Consider the following 26,029-nt stretch of genomic DNA (forward strand, 5'->3'; position numbering starts at 1 on the left):
TATGTCCCTTGACATCTCATATTTATTTTAAAGTTTGCATTGTATTATGAAGATGAAATGTGCATAAGAACATGGGCTTGTTTTAAAATCAAGAATTATCACAAAGTTATAATTTTTTACCCAGTCCATTTTGAATCAGCTTGGTAAGGATTTCTTGCTGAGTAAAATCCAGAGATATTAGTATTTTGCAACATTATACACTTATGGACATTATAAACAACTGTGCTGTCTTGATAGGATGACCCCTCCCGTACTCATTTTCTTCAGTAGCCCAAAATTTGTTTTACTGCCTTCTAGCTTTTAATAATGTAAATAAGAAGTCTGATGCTACTGTGATTTTCCTTCCTTTGTATACTTGTGATTTCTGTCTAGTAATTTATCATTTGAAGTAGGAACTTTTCTATAATAAAGTCATATATATAATTCTATGTTCAGCTTTCTTAAAAATCAGTGAGGCTCTTCAGTCTGAAGAACTAAGTTTTTATCGGTCTTTCCATATGTTCCTTTTTTCCGTTTGGATTTTTTGTTTTTCATCTTTAGATTTCCTGGGTCTAAACATCCGATTATTTCTATTTTTTTTTCTTTGTTATGAAATATTTCTACTATTTTATTTAAGTTTCTATTATGAGATAATTTGAGACTTCTGTAAGTTGCAAACATACTACAGAGCTTCTGTATACTCTTTATATGTTTTAATCTAACCACAGTATAGTTATGAAAATGAAGAAATTACTATTAGTATAATAGTATTAATGAAATGATAGATTTTATTTGGATTTTCCCAGTTGTTTCCTTAATGTTCATTTTCTGTGCCAGGATCTAATCCCAGATCACATGTTGCATATATTAATAGTTGTTATGTCTGTTAAATCTTTCCAATCTGTACCAGTTGCTCAGTCTTTCCTTGTCTTTTATGACTTTGAGATCTTTGAAGAGTACTGGTAACTTACTCTACAGATTGTCCATCAATTTTGGATTGTCTGATGTTGTCTCATGATGAGTTTGAGATACACATCTTGGGGGACAATACCATACTGAGTGTGTGCCCTTTTAAGTATACATCAACCTGGTAGTACATGACATTGACGAACCTTTTTACTGGTGATGCTCACCCTGACGACTTGGTTAAAGTCACGTCTGCCAGGTTTCTCCATGATGAAGTTACCACATTTCCTCCTGTAATTAGTAAACTTGGGAGGGGAGGAAAAGTTTTGAGATTATACGCATATCTTATTTCTCCTGAAAATTTTACCTACTAATTCTAACATTTATCAGTGGACCTTGCCTTGCCTGTGACAGTTATTACTGTGGTGTTCTTAATGGTGATTTTCTGTTGATTTTATCCCATATACATTCATAAATTAGAATTCTTCTGTAAGGAGTAGCTGTTCCTTTTCCATTTATTTAATTTTTCAGTCATTTATTTATATGAATATGGACTCACTAATATTTGCATATATACATACATATATGATAATTGCATATACATACATATATACATATGATAATATGTATATATGTATATACATGTATATATGTATGTATATATGTGTGTATATATATTTACCTTAGAAATAATCATTTAAATCACCCCATTTCAACTACCCATATATGACAACTATTTCTTTTTGCAATTTACATTTATATTCATACATTAGTCAAATGTATATTTTAAATGTTATATGATCACTTAGTGTTATATCACAGATATTACAAAGGCATTTAGAACCTCTTCTAGAAGGCTTCAGTGTATGGTATCATAGTTAGAGAGGCCTTCAAAATGATCATATTATAAAATCATTCTCTCACTTATTTTCTAATTCTATTATGATTTCATTTTTATATTTAAATATTTGTTCACTCTGAGATTTATTTGGCATATGTTGTGAAGTAGGACTTTACTTTTAATTTTTTCTCGGATGACTAATCTGCCTGTCCCAACATCATGTATTGACTAATCCATTCCTTATCCCCACTGATTTGAAATGCCACATTTATAATTTTTTATATTCCAGAATGTTTTCCATTTTATTTCTGGGCTATGCAGATGACATGTCTGTAACTTATGTACCAGTATTATACTGTTTTAGTTATTATGTAGCGTTGTACTATTTCTAGCATCTATTAGCCGTCTCCTTTTTCACTTTTTTTCCCCTGGAAATTTCCTGGGTTCATTGATATTTATTTTAGTCTTTAGACTATAATACAGTATTACTGTTATCTATTTTCTTGCTCAAGTTGTTCTGGCTTAGTTTTGAAAGAGTGATTCTCCCCAGTTGGCTCCTGTGCCCTTCAGTGTACCTCCATCCTTTTCTTGTGACTACTTCCTTAGCTTCTGTCACCAAGATGCTTCAGGCTCATCTTGTGTTTTCTCTGCCCAGCCCTGGAATCAACTGTTTCTCCCAGGAACCCTGGATTAAAGAAGGAAATTTAGGAATTAAGAACTACACACTAGATGCGCTCATTGCTACAGGAGTGTCACTACTTCCTAGCCTATCAGAGAAAATACCTAGAAAATATATGTGTGTATACTAGCTCATGCATACACACACAACTATGCTTATTCCTAGATCTTTTTTTTTGTCCATTTTAAACTATGTATTCATACTGATACCTCAGACCCCAGTCCAACTCCTCAGGATTCATTCTAGCCTTTTCCTTATATGTAACTTTTTTCTCTGGCTATGAGAAATCCGGGTGACATAATCAACTAATCAACTAATAACTTGTTTGTTATGCAGTCATGCACTGCATAAAGATGGTTCAATCAATGACAGACCACATGGTAGTCCCATAAGATTATAATAACATGCTTTTGCTGTGTCTTTTCTATGTTTCAATATTTAATCCTTACTACTCTTTTACAATTGCCTACAATATTCTGTATAGTAATATGCGGTACAAGTTTGTAGCTAGGGCAACAGGGTATGCCATATAGCCTAGGTGTGCAGTAGGTTTGTGTAAGTACTCTGTGATAGTCACACAATGATGAAATTGCCTAAGGACACACTTCTCAGAATGTATCCCTGTCATTAATTGCATGGCTGTACATGTAATTTCAGAATTGCTACTCCATACTTCTGTGAAAAACAAATGTATCAACTAAAATACAGTGTGTTTATGTACAGTTTTAAAAAAATATAACCTTAGAGTTTCCAGTCCAAACTTGTTTTCTGAAGTTGCTCATGTTAACTCCTTTCTTTCCCACCCTTTTCAGTGAGGTTATGTAGTTTGTTTGTAATACAGTTAGATTAATTTGTTACAGGCTGCATTCCAACTTGGATTCTCTCAGTAACCTGGTTAACTTTTTATAACTTATATAAAGTACAGTTTTCTCTTCGTGGGTGGTGTTAAGGGTTTTGACAAGTGCACAGGTACATGTCCACCATCACAGATCCATATAAAACAGTTTCATCATCCCCCAGTTCCTTTGTGCAGCCCTTTTGTAGTCACACTCTCCCCATTCCCTTATCTGTGGCAACCACTTATCTGTTTTCTGTCCCTATTGTTATGTCATTTCCAGAACGTCATATAAATGCATATGTAGCTTTTTGGATCTGGCTTCTTTCACATAGAAAAAGACATTTAAAATTCAGCTTTGTTGGCCGTGTACAGTGGTTCACACCTGTAAACCCAGCACTTTGGGAGACCCAGGTGGGTGGATCACTTGAGCCCAGGAGTTCAAGACCAGCCTAGGCAAGATGGTGAAACCCTGTCTCTACAAAATATACAAAAAATTAGCCAGGCATTGTGACACGCACCTGTAATCCCAGCTACTTGGGAGGCTGAGGCAGGAAGATGGCCTGAGCCCAGGAGGTCAAGGTGCAGTGAGCCAAAATTGTACCACTGTACTCCAGCCTGAGTGACAGTGCAAGACCCTATCTCAAAAAAAAAAATAAAAAAAGTATCCATGTTGTTACATGATTCAATAGTCTTTTTTTAAATTGCTGTGCTGTATTCAATTGTCTGGATGTATCACAGATTGCTTATCCATTCACATCTGGGTTGTCTCCAGTTTGGGGAAATTATAAGCAAAATTGCTATACACATTCACATATAGGCTTTTGGATTAATACAAGCTTTCCTTTTTCTTGGACAAATATCTAGGGGTAGGATTGCTGGGTCATATGGTAGTTATATATTTAACTTTATGAGAATGGCCAAACTGTTTTGCAAAGTGGTTGTATGAGTTACAGTTGCTCCATATCTTTGCCAGCACTTGGTATTGCCAGAGTAAAAACAAAAACAAAAAACTTTTAGCCTTCTAATACCTGTGTAGTGATATCTCTTTGTGCTAATTTTCATCACTAGTAACAAATGATATTGTTCATCTTTTATTATGCTAGTTTTCCATCTGCATATCTTGTTTTGCCATATGTCTTTTTAGATCTTTTGCCTATTTTTTTATTATACTTTAAGTTCTAGGGTACATGTGCACAACGCGCAGGTTTGTTACATACATATACATGTGCCATGTTGGGTGCTGCACCCATTAACTCCGCATTTACATTAGGTACATCTCCTAATGCTGTCCCTCCCCTCTCCCCCCACCCCATGACAGGCCCCAGTGTGTGATGTTCCCCACTCTGTGTCCAAGTGTTCTCATTGTTCAATTCCCACCTATGAGTGAGAACATGTGGTGTTTGGTTTTCTGTCCTTCTGATAGTTTGCTCAGAATGATGGTTTCCAGCTGCATCCGTGTCCCTACAAAGGACACAAACTCATCCTTTTTTATGGCTGCATAGTATTCCATGGTGTATATGTGCCACATTTTCTTAATCCAGTCTGTCATTGATGGACATTTGTGTTGGTTCCAAGTCTTTGCTATTGTGAATAGTGCCGCAATAAACTTACGTGTGCACGTGTCTTTATAGCAGCATGATTTATAATCCTTTGGGTATATACCCAGTAATGGGATGGCTGGGTCATATGGTATTTCCAGTTCTAGATCCTTGAGGAATCGCCACACTGTGTTCCACAATGGTTGAACTAGTTTACAGTCACACCAACAGTGTAAAAGTGTTGCTATTTCTCCACATCCTCTGCAGCACCTGCTGTTTCCTGACTTTTTAATGATCACCATTCTAACTGGCATGAGATGGTATCTCATTGTGGTTTTGATTTGCTTTTCTCTGATGGCCAGTGACAATGAGCAGTTTTTCATGTGTCTGTTGGCTCATAAATGTCTTCTTTTGAGAAGTGTCTGTTCATATCCTTTGCCCACTTTTTGATGGGGTGGTTTGATTTTTTCTTCTAAATTTGTTTAAGTTCTTTATAGATTCTGGATATTAGCCCTTTGTCAGATGGGTAGATTGTAAAAATTTTCTCCCATTCTGTAGGTTGGCTATTCATTCTGATGGTAGTTTCTTTTGCTGTGCAGAAGCTGTTTAGTTTAATTAAATCCCCTTTGTCAATTTTGGCTTTTGTTGCCATTGCTTTTGGTGTTTTAGTCATGAAGTCCTTGACCATGCCTATATCCTGAATGGTATTACCTAGGTTTTCTTCTAGGGTTTTTATGGTTGTAGGTCTAACATTTAAGTCTTTAATCCATCTTGAATTAATTTTTGTATAAGGAGTAAGGAAAGGATCCAGCTTCGGCTTTCTACATATGCCTAGCCAGTTTTCCCAGCACCATTTATTAAATAGGGAATGCTTGCCCCATTTCTTGTTTTTGTCAGGTTTGTCAAAGATCAGATGGCTGTAGATGTGTGGTATTATTTCTGAGGGCTCTGTTCTGTTCCATTGGTCTAGATCTCTGTTTTGGTACCAGTACCGTGCTATTTTGGTTACAGTAGCCTGGTAGTATAGTTTGAAGTCAGGTAGCATGATGCCTCCAGCTTTGTTTTTTTGGCTTACGATTGTCTTGGCAATGCAGGCTCTTTTCTGGTTCCATATGAACTTTAAAGTAGTTTTTTCCAATTCTGTGAAGAATGTCATTGGTAGCTTAATGGGGATGGCGTTGAATCTGTAAATTACCTTGGGCAGTATGGCCATTTTCACAATATTGATTCTTACTATCCATAAGTATGAAATGTTCTTCCATTTGTTTGCATCCTCTTTTATTTCGCTGAGCAGTGGTTTGTAGTTCTCCTTGAAGAGTTTCCTCACATCCCTTGTAAGTTTGATTCCTAGGTATTTTATTCTGTTTGAAGCAATTGTGAATGGGAGTTCACTCATGATTTGGCTCTCTCTTTGTCTGTTATTGGTGTATAGGAATGCTTGTGATTTTTGCACTTTGATATTGTATCCTGAGACTTTACTAAAGTTTCTTATCAGCTTAAGGAGATTTTGGGCTGAGACAATGGGATTTTCTAAATATACAATCATGTCATCTGCAAACAGGGACAATTTGACTTCTTCTTTTCCTAACTGAATACCCTTGATTTCTTTCTCTTGCCTGATTGCCCTAGCCAGAACTTCCAACACTATGTTGAATAGGAGTGGTGAGACAGGGCATCCCTGTCTTGTGCGAGTTTTCAAAGGGAATGCTTCCAGTTTTTGCCCGTTCAGTATGATGCTGACTGTGGGTTTGTCATAAATAGCTCTTATTATTTTGAGATACGTTCCATCAATACCGAGTTTATTGAGTGTTTTTAGCATGAAGGGCTGTTGAATTTTTTTGAAGGACTTTTCCGCATATATTGAGATAATCATGTGGTTTTTGTCTTTGGTTCTGTTTATATGCTGGATTACATTTATTGATTTGCATATGTTGAACCAGCCTTGCATCCCAGGGATGAAGCCCACTTGATCATGGTGGATAAGCTTTTTGATGTGCTGTTGGATTCGGTTTGCCAGTATTTTATTGAGAATTTTTGCATCGATGTTCATCAGGGATATTGGTCTAAAATTCTCTTTTTTTGTTGTATCTCTGCCAGGCTTTGGTATCAGGATAATGTTGGCCCCATAAAATGAGTTAGGGAAGATTCCCTCTTTTTCTATTGATTGGAAAATTTCAGAAAGAATGGTACCAGCTCCTCTTTGTACCTCTGGTAGAATTCGGCTGTGAATCTGTCTGGTCCTGAACTTTTTTTGGTTGGTAGGCTATTAATTATTGCCTCAATTTCAGAAACTGTTATTGGTCTATTCAGGGATTCAACTTCTTCCTGGTTTAGTCTTGGGAGGGTGTATGTGTCCAGGAATTTATCCATTTCTTCTAGATTTTCTAGTTTATTTGCGTAAAGGTGTTTATAGTTTTCTCTGATGGTAGTTTGTATTTCTGTGGTATTGGTGGTGATATCCCCTTTACCAATTTTTATTGCATCTATTTGATTCTTCTCTCTTTTCTTCTTTATTAGTCTTGCTAGCAGTCTATCAATTTTGTTGATCTTTTCAAAAAACCAGCTCCTGGATTCATTGACTTTTTGACGGGTTTTTTGTGTCTCTATCTCCTTCAGTTCTGCTCTGATCTTAGTTACTTCTTGCTTTCTGCTAGGTTTTGAATGTGTTTGCTCTTGATTCTCTAGTTCTTTAATTGTGATGTTAGAGTGTCAATTTTAGATCTTTCCTGCTTTCTCTTGTGGGCATTAAGTGCTATAAATTTCCCTCTACATACTGCTTTAAATGTGTCCCAGAGATTCTGGTATGTTGTGTCTTTGTTCTCACTGGTTTCCAAGGACATATTTATTTCTGCCTTCTTTTTCTTATGTACCCCATAGTCTTTTAGGAGCAGGTTGTTCAATTTCCATGTAGTTGAGCGGTTTTGAGTGAGTTTCTTAATCCTGAGTTCTAGTTTGATTGCACTGTGGTCTGAGAGACAGTTTGTTATAATTTCTATTCTTTTACATTTGCTGAAGAGTGCTTTACTTCCAACTATGTGGTCAATTTTGGAAAAAGTGTGATGTGCTGCTGAGAAGAATATATATTCTGTTGATTTGGGGTGGAGAGTTCTGTAGATGTCTATTAGGTCTGCTTGGTGCAGAGTTGAGTTCAATTCCTGGATATCGTTGTTAACTTTCTATCTCGTTGATCTGTCTAATATTGACAGTGGGGTGTTGAAGTCTCCCATTATTATTGTGTGGAAGTCTTAAGTCTCTTTGTAGGTCTCTCAGGACTTGCTTTATGAATCTGCGTGCTCCTGTGTTGGGTTCATATATATTTAAGATAGTTAGCTCTCCTTGTTGAATTGATCCCTTTATCATTATGTAATGGCCTTCTTTGTCTCTTTTGATCTTTGATGGTTTAAAGTCTGTTTTATCAGGGACTAGGAGTGCAACCCCTGCATTTTTTGTTTTCCATTTGTTTGGTAGATCTTCCTCCATCCCTTTATTTTGAGCCTATGTGTGTCTCTGCATGTGAGATGGGTCTCCTGAATACAGCACACTGATGGGTCTTGACTTTTTATCCAGTTTGCCAGTCTGTGTCTTTTAATTGGAGCATTTAGCCCATTTACGTTTAAGGTTAATATTGGTATGTATGAATTTGATCCTGTCATTATGATGTTAGCTGGTTATTTTGCTTGTTAGTTGATGCAGTTTCTTCCTAGCATCAATGGTCTTTACAATTTGGCATGCTTTTGCAATGGCTGGTACCGGTTGTTCCTTTCCATGTTTAGTCCTTCCTTCAGCAGCTCTCGTAAGGCAGGCCTGATGGTGACAAAATGTCTCAGCATTTACTTGTCTGTAGCTTTTATTTCTCCTTCACTTAGGAAGCTTAGTTTGGCTGAATATGAAATTCTGGGTTTAAAATTCTTTTCTTTAAGAATGTTGAATATTGGTCCCCACTCTCTTTTGGCTTATAGAGTTTCCGCCAGGAGATCCGCTGTTAGTCTGATGGGCTTCCCTTTGTGGGTAACCCGACCTTTCTCTCTGGCTGCCCTTAACAATTTTTCCTTCGTTTCAACTTTGGTGAATCTGGCAATTATGTGTCTTGGAGTTGCTCTTCTCGAGGAGTATCTTTGTGGCATTCTCCGTATTTCCTGAATTTGAATGTTGGCCTGCCTTGCTAGGTTGGGGAAGTTCTGCTGGATAATATCCTGAAGAGTGTTTTCCAACTTGGTTCCATTCTCCCCGTCACTTTCAGGTACACCAATCAGACGTAGATTTGGTCTTTCTTTTGTTGTTTTTTCTCTAAACTTCTCTTCTCATTTCATTTCATTCATTTGATCTGCAATCACTGATATCCTTTCTTCCACTTGATTGAATCGGCTTCTGAAGTTTGTTCGTGTGTCACGTGGTTCTCATGCCATGGTTTTCAGCTCCATTAGGTCATTTAAGGTCTTCTCTATGCTGTTTATTCCAGTTAGCCATTCGTCTAATCTTTTGTCAAGGTTTTTAGCTTCTTTGTGATGGGTTCGAACATCTTCCCTTTGTTCGGAGAAGTTTGTTATTACCAATTGTCTGAAGCCTTCTTCTATCAACTCGTCAAAGTCATTCTCTGTCCAGGTTTGTTCCACTGCTGGCGAGCTGTGTTCCTTTGGAGGAGAAGAGGCGCTGTGACTTTTAGAATTTTCAGCTTTTCTGCTCTGGTTTCTCCCCATCTTTGTGGTTGTATCTACCTTTGGTCTTTGATGATGGTGACATACAGATGGGATTTTGGTGTGGATGTCCTTTCTCTTTGTTAGTTTTCCTTCTAATAGTCAGGACGCTCAGCTGCATGTCTGTTGGAGTTTGTTGGAGGTCCGCTTTAGACCCTGTTTGCCTGGGTATCACCAGCAAAAGCTGCAGAACAGCAAATAAGGCAGAATGGCAAATGTTGCTACCTGATCCTTCCTCTGGAAGCTTCATCTCAGAGAGTCACCTGGTTGTATGAGGTGTCAGTCAGCCACTACTGGGAGATGCCTCCCAGTTGGGCTACTTGGGGGTCAGGGACCCACTTGAGGAGGCAGTCTGTCCGTTCTCAGATCTCAGACTCCTTGGGAGAACCACTACTGTCTTCAAAGTTGTCAGACAGGGACGTTTAAGTCTGCAGAAGTTTCTACTGCCTTTTGTTCAGCTATGCCCTGCCCCCAGAGGTGAAGTCTACAGAGACAGTCAGGCCTCCTTGAGCTGTCGTGGGCTCTACCCAGTTTGAGTCTCCCGACTGCTTTGTTTACCTACTCAAGCCTCAGCAAGGGCGGACAGCCCTCCCCCAGCCTCACTGCCACCTTGCAGTTCGATTTCAGACTGCTGTGCTAGCAGTGAGCAAGGCTTTGTGGGCATGGGACCCTCTGATCCAGGAGCGGGATATAGTCTTCTGGTGTTCCATTTGCTAAGACCATTGAAAAAGTGCAGTATTAGGGTAGGAGTGTCCTGATTTTCCGGGTACCATCTGTTACAGCTTCCCTTGGCTAGGAAAGGGAATTCCCTTACCCCTTGCGCTTCCCAGGTGAGACAATGCCCCACCCTGCTTCAGCTCATGCTCCATGGGCTGCACCCAGTGTCCAACAAGCCCCAGTGAGATGAACCCAGTACCTCAGTTGGAAATGCAGAAATCACCCATCTTCTGCATCACTCACGCTGGGAACTGTAAACTGGAGCTGTTCCTATTTGGCCATCTTGGAACCTCCCCTGCTTTTTTTTTTTCCCCTTTTGAGATGGAGTCTTGCTCTGTCACCCAGGCTGGAGTGCAGTGGCACAATCTCAGCTCACTGCAACCTCCGCCTCCCAGGTTCAAACAATTCTCTGCCTCAACCTCTTGAGCAGCTGAGATTACAGGTGCCTACCATCATGCCCAGCTAATTTATTTTTGTATTTTTAGTAGAGACAGGATTTCGCCATCTTGGCCAGGTTGGTCTTAAACTCCTGACCTTGTGATCTACCCGCCTCAGCCTCCCAAAGTGCTGGGATTACAGGCATGAGCCACCACACTCAGCACCTATTTTTTTTAAATTGAGATTTTTGTTTTCTTATTGTTGGTTTGTGAGAGGTCTTTATACATACTCTGAATATAATTCTTTTATCATATATATGACTTGCAAACAATCTGTGTGAGATTTTCTCCCAATCTGTGTCTTATTATTTCATTATCTTTCACAGAGCTTAACTACTTACTTTTGATAAAGTACAGCTCACCGGTTTTTTTCTTTTATGGGTTATACTTTTGGTTTTGTTTCTAAAAACTTTTTGCCTTACTCAAATCACACAGATTTTCTTTCCTATATTTTCTCCTTGATGATTTATGGATTTGTGTTTTATATTTAGGTATATGACTCATCTTGAGTTGAAATTGTTTATAAAGTGTGAGGTATAGGTTGAGGTTTGTTTATCTATCTATCTGTCTGTCTGTCTGTCTATCTAGGCCTGTGGACATCCCGTTGTTCATCTAGACTGTGAACTCTTGAGGCTGTGTCTCCTGATTTTTGTATCCTTGTAATGGTATAATACTCTCCACATAATAGATACATGTCAAATATTTGTAAACTGAATGACTTATTTTCAGTTTATGTTTCAATCATGCCTCCCATCACCTCAACTCAGTTATGTGTGAGTGGCTCTTTTGTTTCTATAATATTAAATCTAAATCTTTACACCTGTTTTTAAATTCCAGTTATAAGTATAGAATGTTGTCTAGCCCTCATAATAAATCAGCCCCCAATTTCAATAGTTCTAGATGTCGTGGATAATTTTGAAGTGTTGCTTTCAATGGCATATCTGAAGTACTGACGTTTAAATTATGTATTTTAGCCACAATTACTCCTCTTTGCCAAGATCCTCACCTGTCTATCTTCATTGATTTGGTTTCAACAATGGATTTACCTAATAAGATAGGAAGCATAATACATTATACAGAGCAGACCAGATGGCCAGATTGTCACATCCTTTTTGAAATGGATCCTGCCTACCAAAATATAGTAAGTTTTAAAACAGTTCATTTTAGGGAATATTTACTTTAAGGAGCAGAGACCCACTGAATTCTTACATGAAATGAATTTATTGAAAAATTAGGGTATCCTATTCATAGCAATTGGAAAATCATTCCCAGCTTATCTTCCCATTTGTTTTCCCCATGATCTGTCATCACTGCTCACCTCTGTGTGATTTTTCCAACTTCTGTGAAAATAAGCTTTCTCTTTTATGGCTCCCTCATAATGTAGACTCATCAGTTGTTGACTTGCCATGCCTTAACTCTTTCCATTAGCAACAACTGGGTATTTTTGTCCAAATTTACAAGAGAATCTAATTGGCTTAGCTTGATTTAGGATTCTACCCTATCTAAATAGTTATGTCTTTGGTGAATTGGGTGAGGTCACATACTATATACCAGCTGCCCTTAACCTTTTTGGCACCAGGGGCTGGTTTTGTGGAATACAGTTTGTCCATGGATAGCAGCTGAGGGGTGGTTTCAGGATGAAACTGTTCCACCTCAGATCATCAGGCATTTGTTAGATTGTCATAAAGGACACACAACCTAGATCCCTCACATGTGCAGTTCACAATAGGGTTCGAGCTCCTATGAGAATCTAATGCCACGGCTGATCTGGCAGGAGGTGGGCCTGAGGCAGTAGTGCTCGCTCACCCACTGCTCACCTCCTGCTGTGTGGCATAGTTCCTAACAGATCATGGACTGGTACTGCTCTCCGGCCTGGGGGTTGGGGCCTGGCCTTTTCTCGGGCTAAGCATAGTGTACTCTAAAACGGGGTAACAAGCAAGGGGATAAATGATTGGTGTCTCCAGTACATGGCTCAAAATAACATGTTAATTATAAAGTTAAATAGCCTAATAAGCCTTTAGGTAAAAGCCATATATTAGAAAGCCATCTAAATTTCTTAAAGTCTTATGTTTCCAATATATTTAGATTTTTAATAGCAGTTCTTAAACTCCACATGGCACTATTATTTTATTTTCTCAGAAACTATTAGCATGTCAAACCATTTTTCACTCTAAAAATAAAAATTCTAACATCTTAACATTCTTATTTACAGATTGTGAATCTCCTGACTATTGTTGGTAATTCAATGGGCCTAGTTAATGCTTACAGCTGCAAGTTTATAAAGTATTGTACCATGGTAGAAAAGGCCAAAATCATGAGTATGAAAATATCATCTATGGGAGAATTAACTTCAAAAGAATTTGAAGCTATTCTAAATAGATTCAGAAATTATTTTAGACATATTGTGAATATGGCCATTGAGAAGCGTATTGGTATTTTCAAGGTTGTAAGTCTTGATTATCAATCAGAATGCTTACCGTATATTGACAACGTCATACATATGAGTCACACCCTCATGCGATCTGTAATTGAAAAAAAGAACAAAAATTTATTGGAAGTAAGTATTTTGAAAATTCTTATTGTGTAATAATGTTTCAGATTAGTAAATTTTAAATTTAAAATATATACTTAGAGAATATATGATATCAGATGTCACATGCAGAGTATGATAAAATTGAAAAAATGAAGATATGCATGATAAATATTATCCTCAGAAAATTTTAATGTGTATTACATTTGTTTGTGTCTTTGATAAAATATCACTTCCTCAAAAAACCTCTGATCACGACTTCTATTGCATTCCATATCACTTTCCTGCTTCTTTCCCTGTTTTATCTTTATGACATACATTACTACCTGATTATGTTATGTATTTGTTTGTTTGTTGGTTGTCTATTCCATTAGAATATAAACTTCATCATACTATGGAGTATCTAAGATAAATCTTTGAATACAGATGAATATTGGAGTTTCACTGTATATTAGGGCTGACCTCTTTAAGGAAGTATTCTGGGTGGGCAGATCTCCTGTGGGACCACAGTGGTTTGGAGACTCTATGGAGATTCCCAAGCTGAGAAAGTATGAAGATCTGGGAGCAAAATAACCTGCCCCTTCATTAATTATTCCTACCTATCATCCATATAAGTTTGTAGGACAGCTTAGATCCTAATAGACCGGCCATTGTCCATACGAGCCACCACAGCTGTACCTCAGACCTGTTTAAGGATATGAATTTTTAATAATACCTACTATTTGTTCATTTGTTAAGTCAGACCACAAATATTTGTTGAGCATTGATCGTGTGCCAGGCATTGTGCTAAGCCCCTGAAATATAATGGTGAGAGGGATAGATTCAATAGAGTCTAATCTAGAAGAATATGCTAGCTGAAATACCTAACATAACCCAGGTGAACAATCACAGACAATTTGCTAGAAAAAGTCTTACCATCTAAAGGAGGAGTGGGAGTTGCCTAGTCAATGGGAGATGGTGTGGAAACACTGGAAAGAAAGGTCAGAATATTGCAGGAGTAGGTTGATTTAATTTAGATTCAGTTGCATATGACAGAAAACGAAAGATAACAGTGGGTTACACAAGTATGAAACTAATTTATCTCTCAGGTAAAATTAGTGGAGAAACAGACCACATAGGGCTAGTATGGCTGGCTTCACGAAGCCATCAGGGACATAGGATGCTTCTAGCTTACCAGTCTGCCTTCCCTAGAGCATGATATTCATGCACTGGTTGTCATATCCTCATTCCAGGCAGCAGGATGGAAGAAGGCAGCAAAGAAAATCTCTCAATTCCACTTGATATTTCCCAGAGGTTCCCCCACACTTTTACTTTTATTTTATTTACTAGAACTTAGTTATGTGCCCTCGCCTAGCTGCAGGACTGACTGAGAATGGTAGTCTTTTAACTGGGAGCATGGTACCCCAAACAAACTCAGGATTTGTTACTAAAGTGGTGAAGGAAAATGAAGTTTGGGGTAGGCGTCAAGCAGAAACTGACATCAGAAAATGGGGACAGCACGTGAAATGTCAAAAGAGAACAAGGCATACCTAAAGAAGACCTGAATGAAGCCAGTTAGGTGGGAATATATTCTGTGAAAAGGGACTGGCAAGAGGTGCAGCTAAGAAATGGAGAAGAGGACCTTGTAAGCCATGTCAGGCACTTGGAACATTATTCTTAAGACTATGGGAATTACTGAGAGGTTTTAAGCCGAGAAGTGACATGATGTAATTTGCATTTTTGTGTGGACCCTCTGGCTGCAGTGTGAAGAATAGATTGAAGTTGGGCAAAACAGGAGGAAAGCTGTTTCCATAATCTAGGGGAGAGGTGACGATAGCCTGATTCAGTGTAGTAACAATGAGAACTCTGAGCAATATATAGATATGAAATACATCTAGGAGATGAATCAAGAGGATATGGTATTGACTGAATATAAGGAATAAGATAAAGTTAATTATGTTTTCAGGTTTTGGGTTGGGCAACAGGGTGGGCAGTGATGCAAATTATTGGGAGGAGGAACATAGTACTTGTTAAATTGCATAATAATATTCAAGTAGGGATAACCAGATATACATATCTGGGTATCAAGAAAGTATCTACACTGGAAATATATATATTTAAATGATCAGAAACAAGTGGTTGTTGAAATCAACAGAGTGAATGACAATGCCCTTGTTTATGTGTATAGGGAGACTAGAAGAGAACCTACAACAGAAACCTAAAGAACCAGGAAATTACAGTTGTGGGGTTCCCAGTGGAGAATCACTGAGGAATCTGTGAGTGCTCCCCATGAGACAGAGTCAGCTCTAAACATCTGCCCAGCTCAGAGACGTGAATGCCAGGTCAGACAGTGGCAGGCAGCAAAGACATTTTCTGCCTCTTCTCTCTCCTCCTGTCTCCTACTATACCCCTGGAGGGGTCAGAAGATGTGGCTAGGAACTGGAAGTAATTGAATAAATAAAAGGCATAGAAATACAAAAGCAGCTAATTACACACCCACCTTCTCTACTGCAGACATTAATTTTAAATAAATTTTGGAGCCTTGACTATTATTAATACATAGGGACTTGATTTTTAATTTATGAATTTTTAAAATTAAAAGTGACCAGAGGACTTTATTATCTCTTTGTGACCAGAAAAGTCTTGGGTATTGATGTATATTTTATCCAAAGGTCTTTTCTTCATTTAAACCCCAAAAGGTGGGAGGAAAAATTAAGTTATGTCATTATAATACTGTCTACTCTTACAAATTAATAGTTTTAGGATATTACATATTTCTTCTATATCCTTATTTATTTTTTGTGTATCAGACATATACAAATCCTGAAAATCTGTTTAAAACTTTTCATTATAATTATGCTTTAAATAAATTTCTTCTTGCATTTCTGGTGATTTTTCCTATATATAGTAGCTTCTATACTGTATGGTTTATGACTGTTTATTTGTTTGTTTGTTTATTTATTTATTTTTGAGACAGAGTCTCACTCTGTCACCTAGGCTGGAGTGCAGTGGCGCGATCTCGGCTCACTGCAACCTACGCCCCTCCAGGTTTAAGCAATTCTCTACCTCAGCCTCCAGAGTAGCTGGGATTACAGGTGCGTGCCACCAGCCTGGCTAATTTTTTTGTATTTTTAGTAGAGACGGGGTTTTACCATCTTGGCCAGGCTGGTCTTGAACTCCTGACCTCGTGATCCACCCACCTCTGCTTCCCAAAGTGCTGAGATTACAGGCGTGAGTCCCCACGCCCAGCCAGTTTATGACTGTTAAATCGTCTTCACAAAGCATGTCGTTTATCAAAACGTTATAAAAATCTTTAAAGTACTTTTAACTTGCCTGATAAAAACTACTTCTGTTTCTTTTGTGTATGTATATTTGCCAAGTTAATTTTTGCCCATTGCTTTATTTTTTATATTCTCTTCAAGTGTGCTTCTTATAAATAGCGTAATTCTGAATTTTGTTTTATAACTCAGTTAATAATTATCTTTTAAAAAGAAAAATGTTTGTTAACTTATAACAATTAATGCACTTTTTTTCCATTTCACCTTATATTTTACTTTTTCCTTAAAGTTTTTGTCCTTATTTTTGCTCTATTGATTGGCTGATCTTCAGTGACCTCCCTCTTTTTTTTTTTCACTATGTTGATTTTGGGAGTTTTATTCTACTCTTAAATTTCTTTAATGATAATCTTCCCTCTCCTGATTCTCACAATAAAATGTATTTATCTGCTATTAAGAGAAAACAAAATGTTTATCCTCTAAGATGCCATATTCCTCCATAGCATTTCCTCAGGCCAATAAAATGAGATCTCAAGAATGGTGTTGCTTTCTAATTCTCCCCTTCTCCAGAAATGAGATGTTGGAACAACCGAACTCCCACTCCCTACTCAACAGTTAGTCTTCACTGAGATGGCTTAGTACTTTCAGTTCTAGACTATTACTGAAATAGAAGTATGTCTTTTCTTTATTTTCAGTGTTGGGGGCTATAGTGCAATGGTGATCATAGCTTACTGCAACCTCAAACTCAAGTGATCCTCCCACCTGGGCCTCCAGAGTAGCTGGGACTATGGGCATGTGCCACTATAGCTAGATTTTTTTTTTTTTTTTTTTAAGATGGGATCTTGTTACGTTGCCCAGGCTGATCTCTAACTCCTGGCCTCAAGTGATCCTTTCAGCCTCCTGAATAGGTGGGATTATAGGCATAAGCCACCACACCTGGTTGTATTTTCTGTTTTAAAAGTCGTTATATAGCACATAAATTACATACTCCCAGAAAGTTCATCTTCATCCATTTAACTATGTAGACAGGAATGAGAATATAATGTTTACAACATTGATTATGATGTGAGACTGCCTAAGTTCAAAATCTGTGATCTAGCCATGCTGGAGAAACAAAGACTGAACTTAACCTCCTTCCATAAAGAACTAAATAAAATAAAGGAAAGAAATACTGGTGGGGTACATTGGTTCATGCCTCTGTAATGCCAGCAATTTGGGAGGCCAAGGCGGGTGGAGTGCTTGAGCTGAAGAGTTCAAGACTAGCCTGGACAATGTAGTGAAAACCTATCTCTACAAAAAGTGCAAGAAAACTAGTCAGGCATGGTGGTGCACACCTGTGGTCCCAGCTACTCAGGAGGCTGAGGTGGGAGGATGGCTTGATCCCAGGAAGTTGAGGCTGCAGTGAGTTGATCATGCCACTGCACTCTAGCATGGTCAACAGAGTAAGACTATTTCTCAAAAAGAGAGAGAGAGAGAGAAAGAGAAATAAATAAATACCTTCAGGTACTGATTAACAGGTAGTACAGGATTATGATTCTGGAAATAAGGGAAACAAGTGAGAGAGAGGATTTCTGCCTGGGGATAGTTTTTGGACTACAAATATGTACAGGGAGGGGGAACTGGCCTCAATAAGTTGAGGAAATGGCTGAAATTTTTAGGGCAGAGTCCTATAAAGAAGGAAGCTATGAAGAAAATAAAAAGCCCCAGAAATCTGCCCTGGGGTCCTGTGACTCTGCTTAGTAGGCAGAATGTTCGTAGGGTGAAAGTTCACAAAGATGAATTGGAACCAGTACTTGTAAGCAGAACAATCTTTAGAAATCACCAAGTTCTGACTGCCCAGAGTGGAGGATCTCAGTGATTGTACAAGGCATTCAGTGTGGACCCCGAATGGGTAAACCTTAGCAATAGAGCCAACTATCCCTAAAGGAAAGTCTGTTTTATACCTACCCTTCCAAAGATTAAAGATAGACCTCAAAGAGATCAAACTGATCTGCATTTAATTACCTGAAGAAATGAAAGACAACACTCTTTAAATGAAAACAGCAAAAATCAGATATATAACATGCAACATTGACAATGCCTGATTTTCAACCAGAAATTATTAAACATGCCCAGAAACAGTAAAATGTGACCTACAACTAAGAGAAAAAAAATCAATGGAAACAGAAATGGCAAAATGGGGCTATCAGAAAAGGACACTAAAACAGATTATATATTTATGTACAAGTATTTAAATGAAAACATGAACATAACAAATAGACAAATGAAAGATATTTAAAAAGAGCAAAATAGCAAAACTTAAAGAGATGAAAAAAACAATACAGTCAGCCCTTTGTATTTGTGGAGGATTGGTTTCAGGGCTCCAAGGATACCAAAACCCACAGATACTCAAGTCCCTTATGTAAATCATGTATTTACATATAACCTACCCACATCCTCCTGTATACTTTAAATCACCTCTAGATTACTTTTAATGCCAAATACAATGTAAATGCTATGTAATTTTTATATGGTATTGTATATTTTTTATTGTTTTAATTTTTTAATTGTTTTTTAAAAACACTTTCCATTTGTGGTTGGTTGAATCCATGGGTGCGAAACCCACAGACATGGATGGCTGAGTGTATCCTAAATGAAAATTTAACTTGATGAGATTAATAGGAGATTAGACACTGCAGAAAAAAATCTGAACTTGAAAAAATAGAAATAGAATCAATTACAACGGAAGCACAGAGAGGAAAGAAGACTAAGAAATCAAACAAAAGCAGAGCCTCAGTTGCCTGTGGGATAATACCAAGTGATCTATCATATGTGTAATTATAGTTCCATGGGAAAAGAGAAGGTGGATGGACAAAAGATATCTGAAAAATGATGAAATAGTTTCCAAATTTGATGAAAAGTATAAACCAATAGATTTGAGGAGCTCAATGAAATTCAATGAAAACAAAAAAGAAAACAATGCCCAAAACATAATAAAATTACTGAAAACCAGTGAAAAGGAGAAAATTGTAAATGCAGCAAGACCTCCTCCCCCAAAAAAGATAAAGAATGAGAAACAGAAAAATAAGAAATTTCACAGACGAAGGGGGGCGGAGCAAGATGGCCGAATAGGAGCAGCTCCAGTCTCCAACTCCCAGTGCGAGCGACACAGAAGACCGGTGATTTCTGCATTTTCAACTGAGGTACTGGGTTCATCTCACTGGGGAGTGCCGGATGATGGTGCTGGTCAGCTGCTGCAGCCCGACCAGCGAGAGCTGAAGCAGGGCAAGGCATCGCCTCACCTGGGAAGCGCAAGGGGGAAGGGAGTCCCTTTTCCTAGCCAGGGGAACTGAGACACACAACACCTGGAAAATCGGGTAACTCCCACCCCAATACTGCGCTTTAAGCAAACAGGCACACCAGGAGATCATATCCCACACCTGGCCGGGAGGGTCCCACACCCACGGAGCCTCCCTCATTGCTAGCACAGCAGTCTGTGATCTACCGGCAAGGCAGCAGCGAGGCTGGGGGAGGGGCGCCCACCATTGCTGAGGCTTAAGTAGGTAAACAAAGCTGCTAGGAAGCTCGAACTGGGTGGAGCTCACAGCAGCTCAAGGAAACCTGCCTGTCTCTGTAGACTCCACCTCTGGGGACAGGGCACAGTAAACTAAACAAACGCAGCAGACACTTCTGCAGACGCAAACGACTCTGTCTGACAGCTTTGAAGAGAGCAGTGGATCTCCCAACACGGAGGTTGAGATCTGAGAAGGGACAGACTCCCTGCTCAAGTGGGTCCCTGACCCCTGAGTAGCCTAACTGGGAGACATCCCCCACTAGGGGCAGTCTGACACCCCACACCTCACAGGGAGGAGTACACCCCTGAGAGGAAGCTTCCAAAGCAAGAATCAGACAGGTACACTCGCTGTTCAGCAATATTCTATCTTCTGCAACCTCTGCTGCTGATACCCAGGCAAACAGGGTCTGGAGTGGACCTCAGGCAATCTCCAACAGACCTACAGCTGAGGGTCCTGACTGTTAGAAGGAAAACTATCAAACAGGAAGGACACCTACACCAAAACCCCATCAGTACGTCACCATCATCAAAGACCAGAGGCAGATAAAACCACAAAGATGGGGAAAAAGCAGGGTAGAAAAGCTGGAAATTCCAAAAATAAGAGCGCATCTCCCCCGGCAAAGGAGCGCAGCTCATCGCCAGCAACGGATCAAAGCTGGACGGAGAATGACTTTGACGAGATGAGAGAAGAAGGCTTCAGTCCATCAAATTTCTCAGAGCTAAAGGAGGAATTACGTACCCAGCGCAAAGAAACTAAAAATCTTGAAAAAAAAAGTGGAAGAATTGATGGCTAGAGTAATTAATGCAGAGAAGGTCCTAAACGAAATGAAAGAGATGAAAACCATGAGACGAGAAATACGTGACAAATGCACAAGCTTCAGTAACCGACTCGATCAACTGGAGGAAAGAGTATCAGCGATTGAGGATCAAATGAATGAAATGAAGCGAGAAGAGAAACCAAAAGAAAAAAGAAGAAAAAGAAATGAACAAAGCCTGCAAGAAGTATGGGATTATGTAAAAAGACCAAACCTACGTCTGATTGGGGTGCCTGAAAGTGAGGAGGAAAATGGAACCAAGTTGGAAAACACTCTTCAGGATATCATCCAGGAGAACTTCCCCAACCTAGTAGGGCAGGCCAACATTCAAATCCAGGAAATACAGAGAACGCCACAAAGATACTTCTCGAGAAGAGCAACTCCAAGACACATAATTGCCAGATTCACCAAAGTTGAAATGAAGGAAAAAATCTTAAGGGCAGCCAGAGAGAAAGGTCGGGTTACCCACAAAGGGAAGCCCATCAGACTAACAGCAGATCTCTCAGCAGAAGCTCTACAAGCCAGAAGAGAGTGGGGGCCAATATTCAACATTCTTAAAGAAAAGAATTTTAAACCCAGAATTTCATATCCAGCCAAAGTAAGTTTCATAAGTGAAGGAGAAATAAAATCCTTTACAGATAAGCAAATGCTTAGAGATTTTGTCACCACTAGGCCTGCCTTACAAGAGACCCTGAAGGAAGCACTCAACATGGAAAGGAACAACTGGTACCAGCCATTGCAAAAACATGCCAAAATGTAAAGACCATCGAGGCTAGGAAGAAACTGCATCAACTAACGAGCAAAATAACCAGTTAATGTCATAATGGCAGGATCAAGTTCACACATAACAATATTAACCTTAAATGTAAATGGACTAAATGCTCCAATTAAAAGACACAGACTGGCAAACTGGATCAAGAGTCAAGACCCATCAGTCTGCTGTATTCAGGAGACCCATCTCACACGCAGAGACATACATAGGCTCAAAATAAAGGGATGGAGGAAGATTTACCAAGCAAAGGGAGAACAAAAAAAAGCAGGGGTTGCAATACTAGTCTCTGATAAAACAGACTTTAAACCATCAAAGATCAAAAGAGACAAAGAAGGCCATTACATAATGGTAAAGGGATCAATTCAACAGGAAGAGCTAACTATCCTAAATATATATGCACCCAATACAGGAGCACCCAGATTCATAAAGCAAGTCCTTAGAGACTTACAAAGAGACTTAGACTCCCATACAATAATAATGGGAGACTTCAACACTCCACTGTCAACATTAGACAGATCAACGAGACAGAAAGTTAACAAGGATATCCAGGAATTGAACTCATCTCTGCAGCAAGCAGACCTAATAGACATCTATAGAACTCTCCACCCCGAATCAACAGAATATACATTCTTCTCAGCACCACATCGTACTTACTCCAAAATTGACCACATAATTGGAAGTAAAGCACTCCTCAGCAAATGTACAAGAACAGAAATTATAACAAACTGTCTCTCAGACCACAGTGCAATCAAACTAGAACTCAGGACTAAGAAACTCAATCAAAACCGCTCAACTACATGGAAACTGAACAACCTGCTCCTGAATGACTATTGGGTACATAACGAAATGAAGGCAGAAATAAAGATGTTCTTTGAAACCAATGAGAACAAAGATACAACATACCAGAATCTCTGGGACACATTTAAAGCAGTGTGTAGAGGGAAATTTATAGCACTAAATGCCCACAAGAGAAAGCAGGAAAGATCTAAAATTGACACTCTAACATCGCAATTAAAAGAACTAGAGAAGCAAGAGCAAACACATTCGAAAGCTAGCAGAAGGCAAGAAATAACTAAGATCAGAGCAGAACTGAAGGAGATAGAGACACAAAAAACCCTCCAAAAAATCAATGAATCCAGGAGTTGGTTTTTTGAAAAGATCAACAAAATTGACAGACCACTAGCAAGACTAATAAAGAAGAAAAGAGATAGGAATCAAATCGACGCAATTAAAAATGATAAAGGGGATATCACCACCGACCCCACAGAAATACAAACTACCATCAGAGAATACTATAAACACCTCTACGCAAATAAACTGGAAAATGTAGAAGAAATGGATAATTTCCTGGACACTTACACTCTTCCAAGACTAAACCAGGAAGAAGTTGAATCCCTGAATAGACCAATAGCAGGCTCTGAAATTGAGGCAATAATTAATAGCCTACCAACCAAAAAAAGTCCAGGACCAGATGGATTCACAGCTGAATTCTACCAGAGGTACAAGGAGGAGTTGGTACCATTCCTTCTGAAACTATTCCAATCAATAGAAAAAGAGGGAATCCTCCCTAACTCATTTGATGAGGCCAACATCATCCTGATACCAAAGCCTGGCAGAGACACAACAAAAAAAGAGAATTTTAGACCAATATCCCTGATGAACATTGACGCAAAAATCCTCAATAAAATACTGGCAAACCGGATTCAGCAGCACATCAAAAAGCTTATCCACCATGATCAAGTGGGCTTCATCCCTGGGATGCAAGGCTGGTTCAACATTCGCAAATCAATAAACGTAATCCAGCATATAAACAGAACCAAAGACAAGAACCACACGATTATCTCAATAGATGCAGAAAAGGCTTTTGACAAAATTCAACAGCCCTTCATGCTAAAAATGCTCAATACATTCGGTATTGATGGAACGTACTTCAAAATCATAAGAGCTATTTATGACAAACCCACAGCCAATATCATACTGAATGGGCAAAAACTGGAAACATTCCCTTTGAAAACTGGCACAAGACAGGGATGCCCTCTCTCACCACTCCTATTCAACATAGTGTTGGAAGTTCTGGCTAGGGCAATCAGGCAAGAGAAAGAAATCAAGGGTATTCAGTTAGGAAAAGAAGAAGTCAAATTGTCCCTGTTTGCAGATGACATGATTGTATATTTAGAAAACCCCATTGTCTCAGCCCAAAATCTCCTTAAGCTGATAAGCAACTTCAGCAAAGTCTCAGGATACAAAATTAATGTGCAAAAATCACAAGCATTCTTATACACCAGTAACAGACAAACAGAGAGCCAAATCATGAATGAACTTCCATTTACAATTGCTTCAAAGAGAATAAAATACCTAGGAATCCAACTGACAAGGGATGTAAAGGACCTCTTCAAGGAGAACTACAAACCACTGCTCAGTGAAATCAAAGAGGACACAAACAAATGGAAGAATATACCATGCTCATGGATAGGAAGAATCAATATCGTGAAAATGGCCATACTGCCCAAGGTAATTTATAGATTCAATGCCATCCCCATCAAGCTACCAATGACTTTCTTCACAGAATTGGAGAAAACTGCTTTAAAGTTCATAGGGAACCAAAAAAGAGCCCGCATCTCCAAGACAATCCTAAGTCAAAAGAACAAAGCTGGAGGCATCATGCTACCTGACTTCAAACTATACTACAAGGCTACAGTAACCAAAACAGCATGGTACTGGTACCAAAACAGAGATATAGACCAATGGAACAGAACAGAGTCCTCAGAAATAATACCACACATCTACAGCCATTTGATCTTTGACAAACCTGAGAGAAACAAGAAATGGGGAAAGGATTCCCTATTTAATAAATGGTGTTGGGAAAATTGGCTAGCCATAAGTAGAAAGCTGAAACTGGATCCTTTCCTTACTCCTTATACGAAAATTAATTCAAGATGGATTAGAGACTTAAATGTTAGATCTAATACCATAAAAACCCTAGAGGAAAACCTAGGTAGTACCATTCAGGACATAGGCATGGGCAAAGACTTCATGTCTAAAACACCAAAAGCAACAGCAGCAAAAGCCAAAATTGACAAATGGGATCTCATTAAACTAAAGAGCTTCTGCACAGCAAAAGAAACTACCATGAGAGTGAACAGGCAACCTACAGAATGGGAGAAAATTTTTGCAATCTACTCATCTGACAAAGGGCTAATATCCAGAACCTACAAAGAACTCAAACAAATTTACAAGAAAAAAACAAACCACCCCATCAAAAAGTGGGCAAAGGATATGAACAGACATTTCTCAAAAGAAGACATTCATACAGCCAACAGACACATGAAAAAATGCTCATCATCACTGGCCATCAGAGAAATGCAAATCAAAACCACAATGAGATACCATCTCACACCAGTTAGAATGGCAATCATTAAAAAGTCAGGAAACAACAGGTGCTGGAGAGGATGTGGAGAAATAGGAACACTTTTACACTGTTGGTGGGATTGTAAACTAGTTCAACCATTATGGAAAACAGTATGGCGATTCCTCAAGGATCTAGAACTAGATGTACCATATGACCCAGCCATCCCATTACTGGGTATATACCTAAAGGATTATAAATTATGCTGCTATAAGGACACATGCACACGTATGTTTATTGCAGCACTATTCACAATAGCAAAGACTTGGAATCATCCCAAATGTCCATCAGTGACAGATTGGATTAAGAAAATGTGGCACATATACACCATGGAATACTATGCAGCCATAAAAAAGGATGAGTTTGAGTCCTTTGTAGGGACTTGGATGCAGCTGGAATCCATCATTCTTAGCAAACTATCACAAGAACAGAAAACCAAACACCGCATGTTCTCACTCATAGGTGGGAACTGAACAATGAGATCACTCGGACTCAGGAAGGGGAACATCACACACCGGGGCCTATCATGGGGAGGGGGGAGGGGGAAGGGGGGAGGGATTGCATTGGGAGTTATACCTGATGTAAATGACGAGTTGATGCGTGCAGCACAGCAACATGGCACAAGTATACATATGTAACAAACCTGCACGTTATGCACATGTACCCTAGAACTTAAAGTATAATAATAATAAATAAATTTAAAAAAAAAAAAAAGAAAAGAAATTTCACAGACTTCTGGTGAGAAATTATGTAAGAAATAAGGCAATGGAGTAACATTTTTAAAGAGAGAAAAATCTCTTTGGATTTTGTGTATCTAACAAAGGTCTTGTATCCATCATACATAAGGAAGACCTCTTACAAGACAAAGTACCAATAAAAATACAAGACAACCCAATAAAAAGTGTGCAAAGTATTTGATCAGACATTTAATGAAAGAAGATGACAAATAGATACAATCTGTGCTAAACATCACAGTGTTCAGGGAAATGTACATTAAAACTCCAATGACAATTCACTGTATAGCCATTGGAATGGCTAAAATTAAAATACTGACAATATCAGATGTTAAA

At 38.6% G+C, this 26,029-nt stretch overlaps 1 protein-coding gene across 2 annotated transcripts in view; it reads left to right on the forward strand.

The window, feature by feature from the left end:
- Nucleotides 1-26,029, forward strand: part of DNAH14 (dynein axonemal heavy chain 14) — a 497,862-nt gene that overhangs the window by 94,052 nt on the left and 377,781 nt on the right. For both annotated transcript variants that reach the window (XM_077938651.1, XM_077938650.1), the window contains exons 15-16: nt 11,604-11,770; nt 12,842-13,186. In XM_077938651.1, coding sequence (XP_077794777.1) covers nt 11,604-11,770; nt 12,842-13,186 — 512 coding nt within the window. The remainder of the gene's footprint in view (nt 1-11,603; nt 11,771-12,841; nt 13,187-26,029) is intronic.

The sequence above is a fragment of the Macaca mulatta genome, chromosome 1 (genome assembly GCF_049350105.2).
Source record: "Macaca mulatta isolate MMU2019108-1 chromosome 1, T2T-MMU8v2.0, whole genome shotgun sequence".
Taxonomy (NCBI): Eukaryota; Metazoa; Chordata; class Mammalia; order Primates; family Cercopithecidae; genus Macaca; species Macaca mulatta.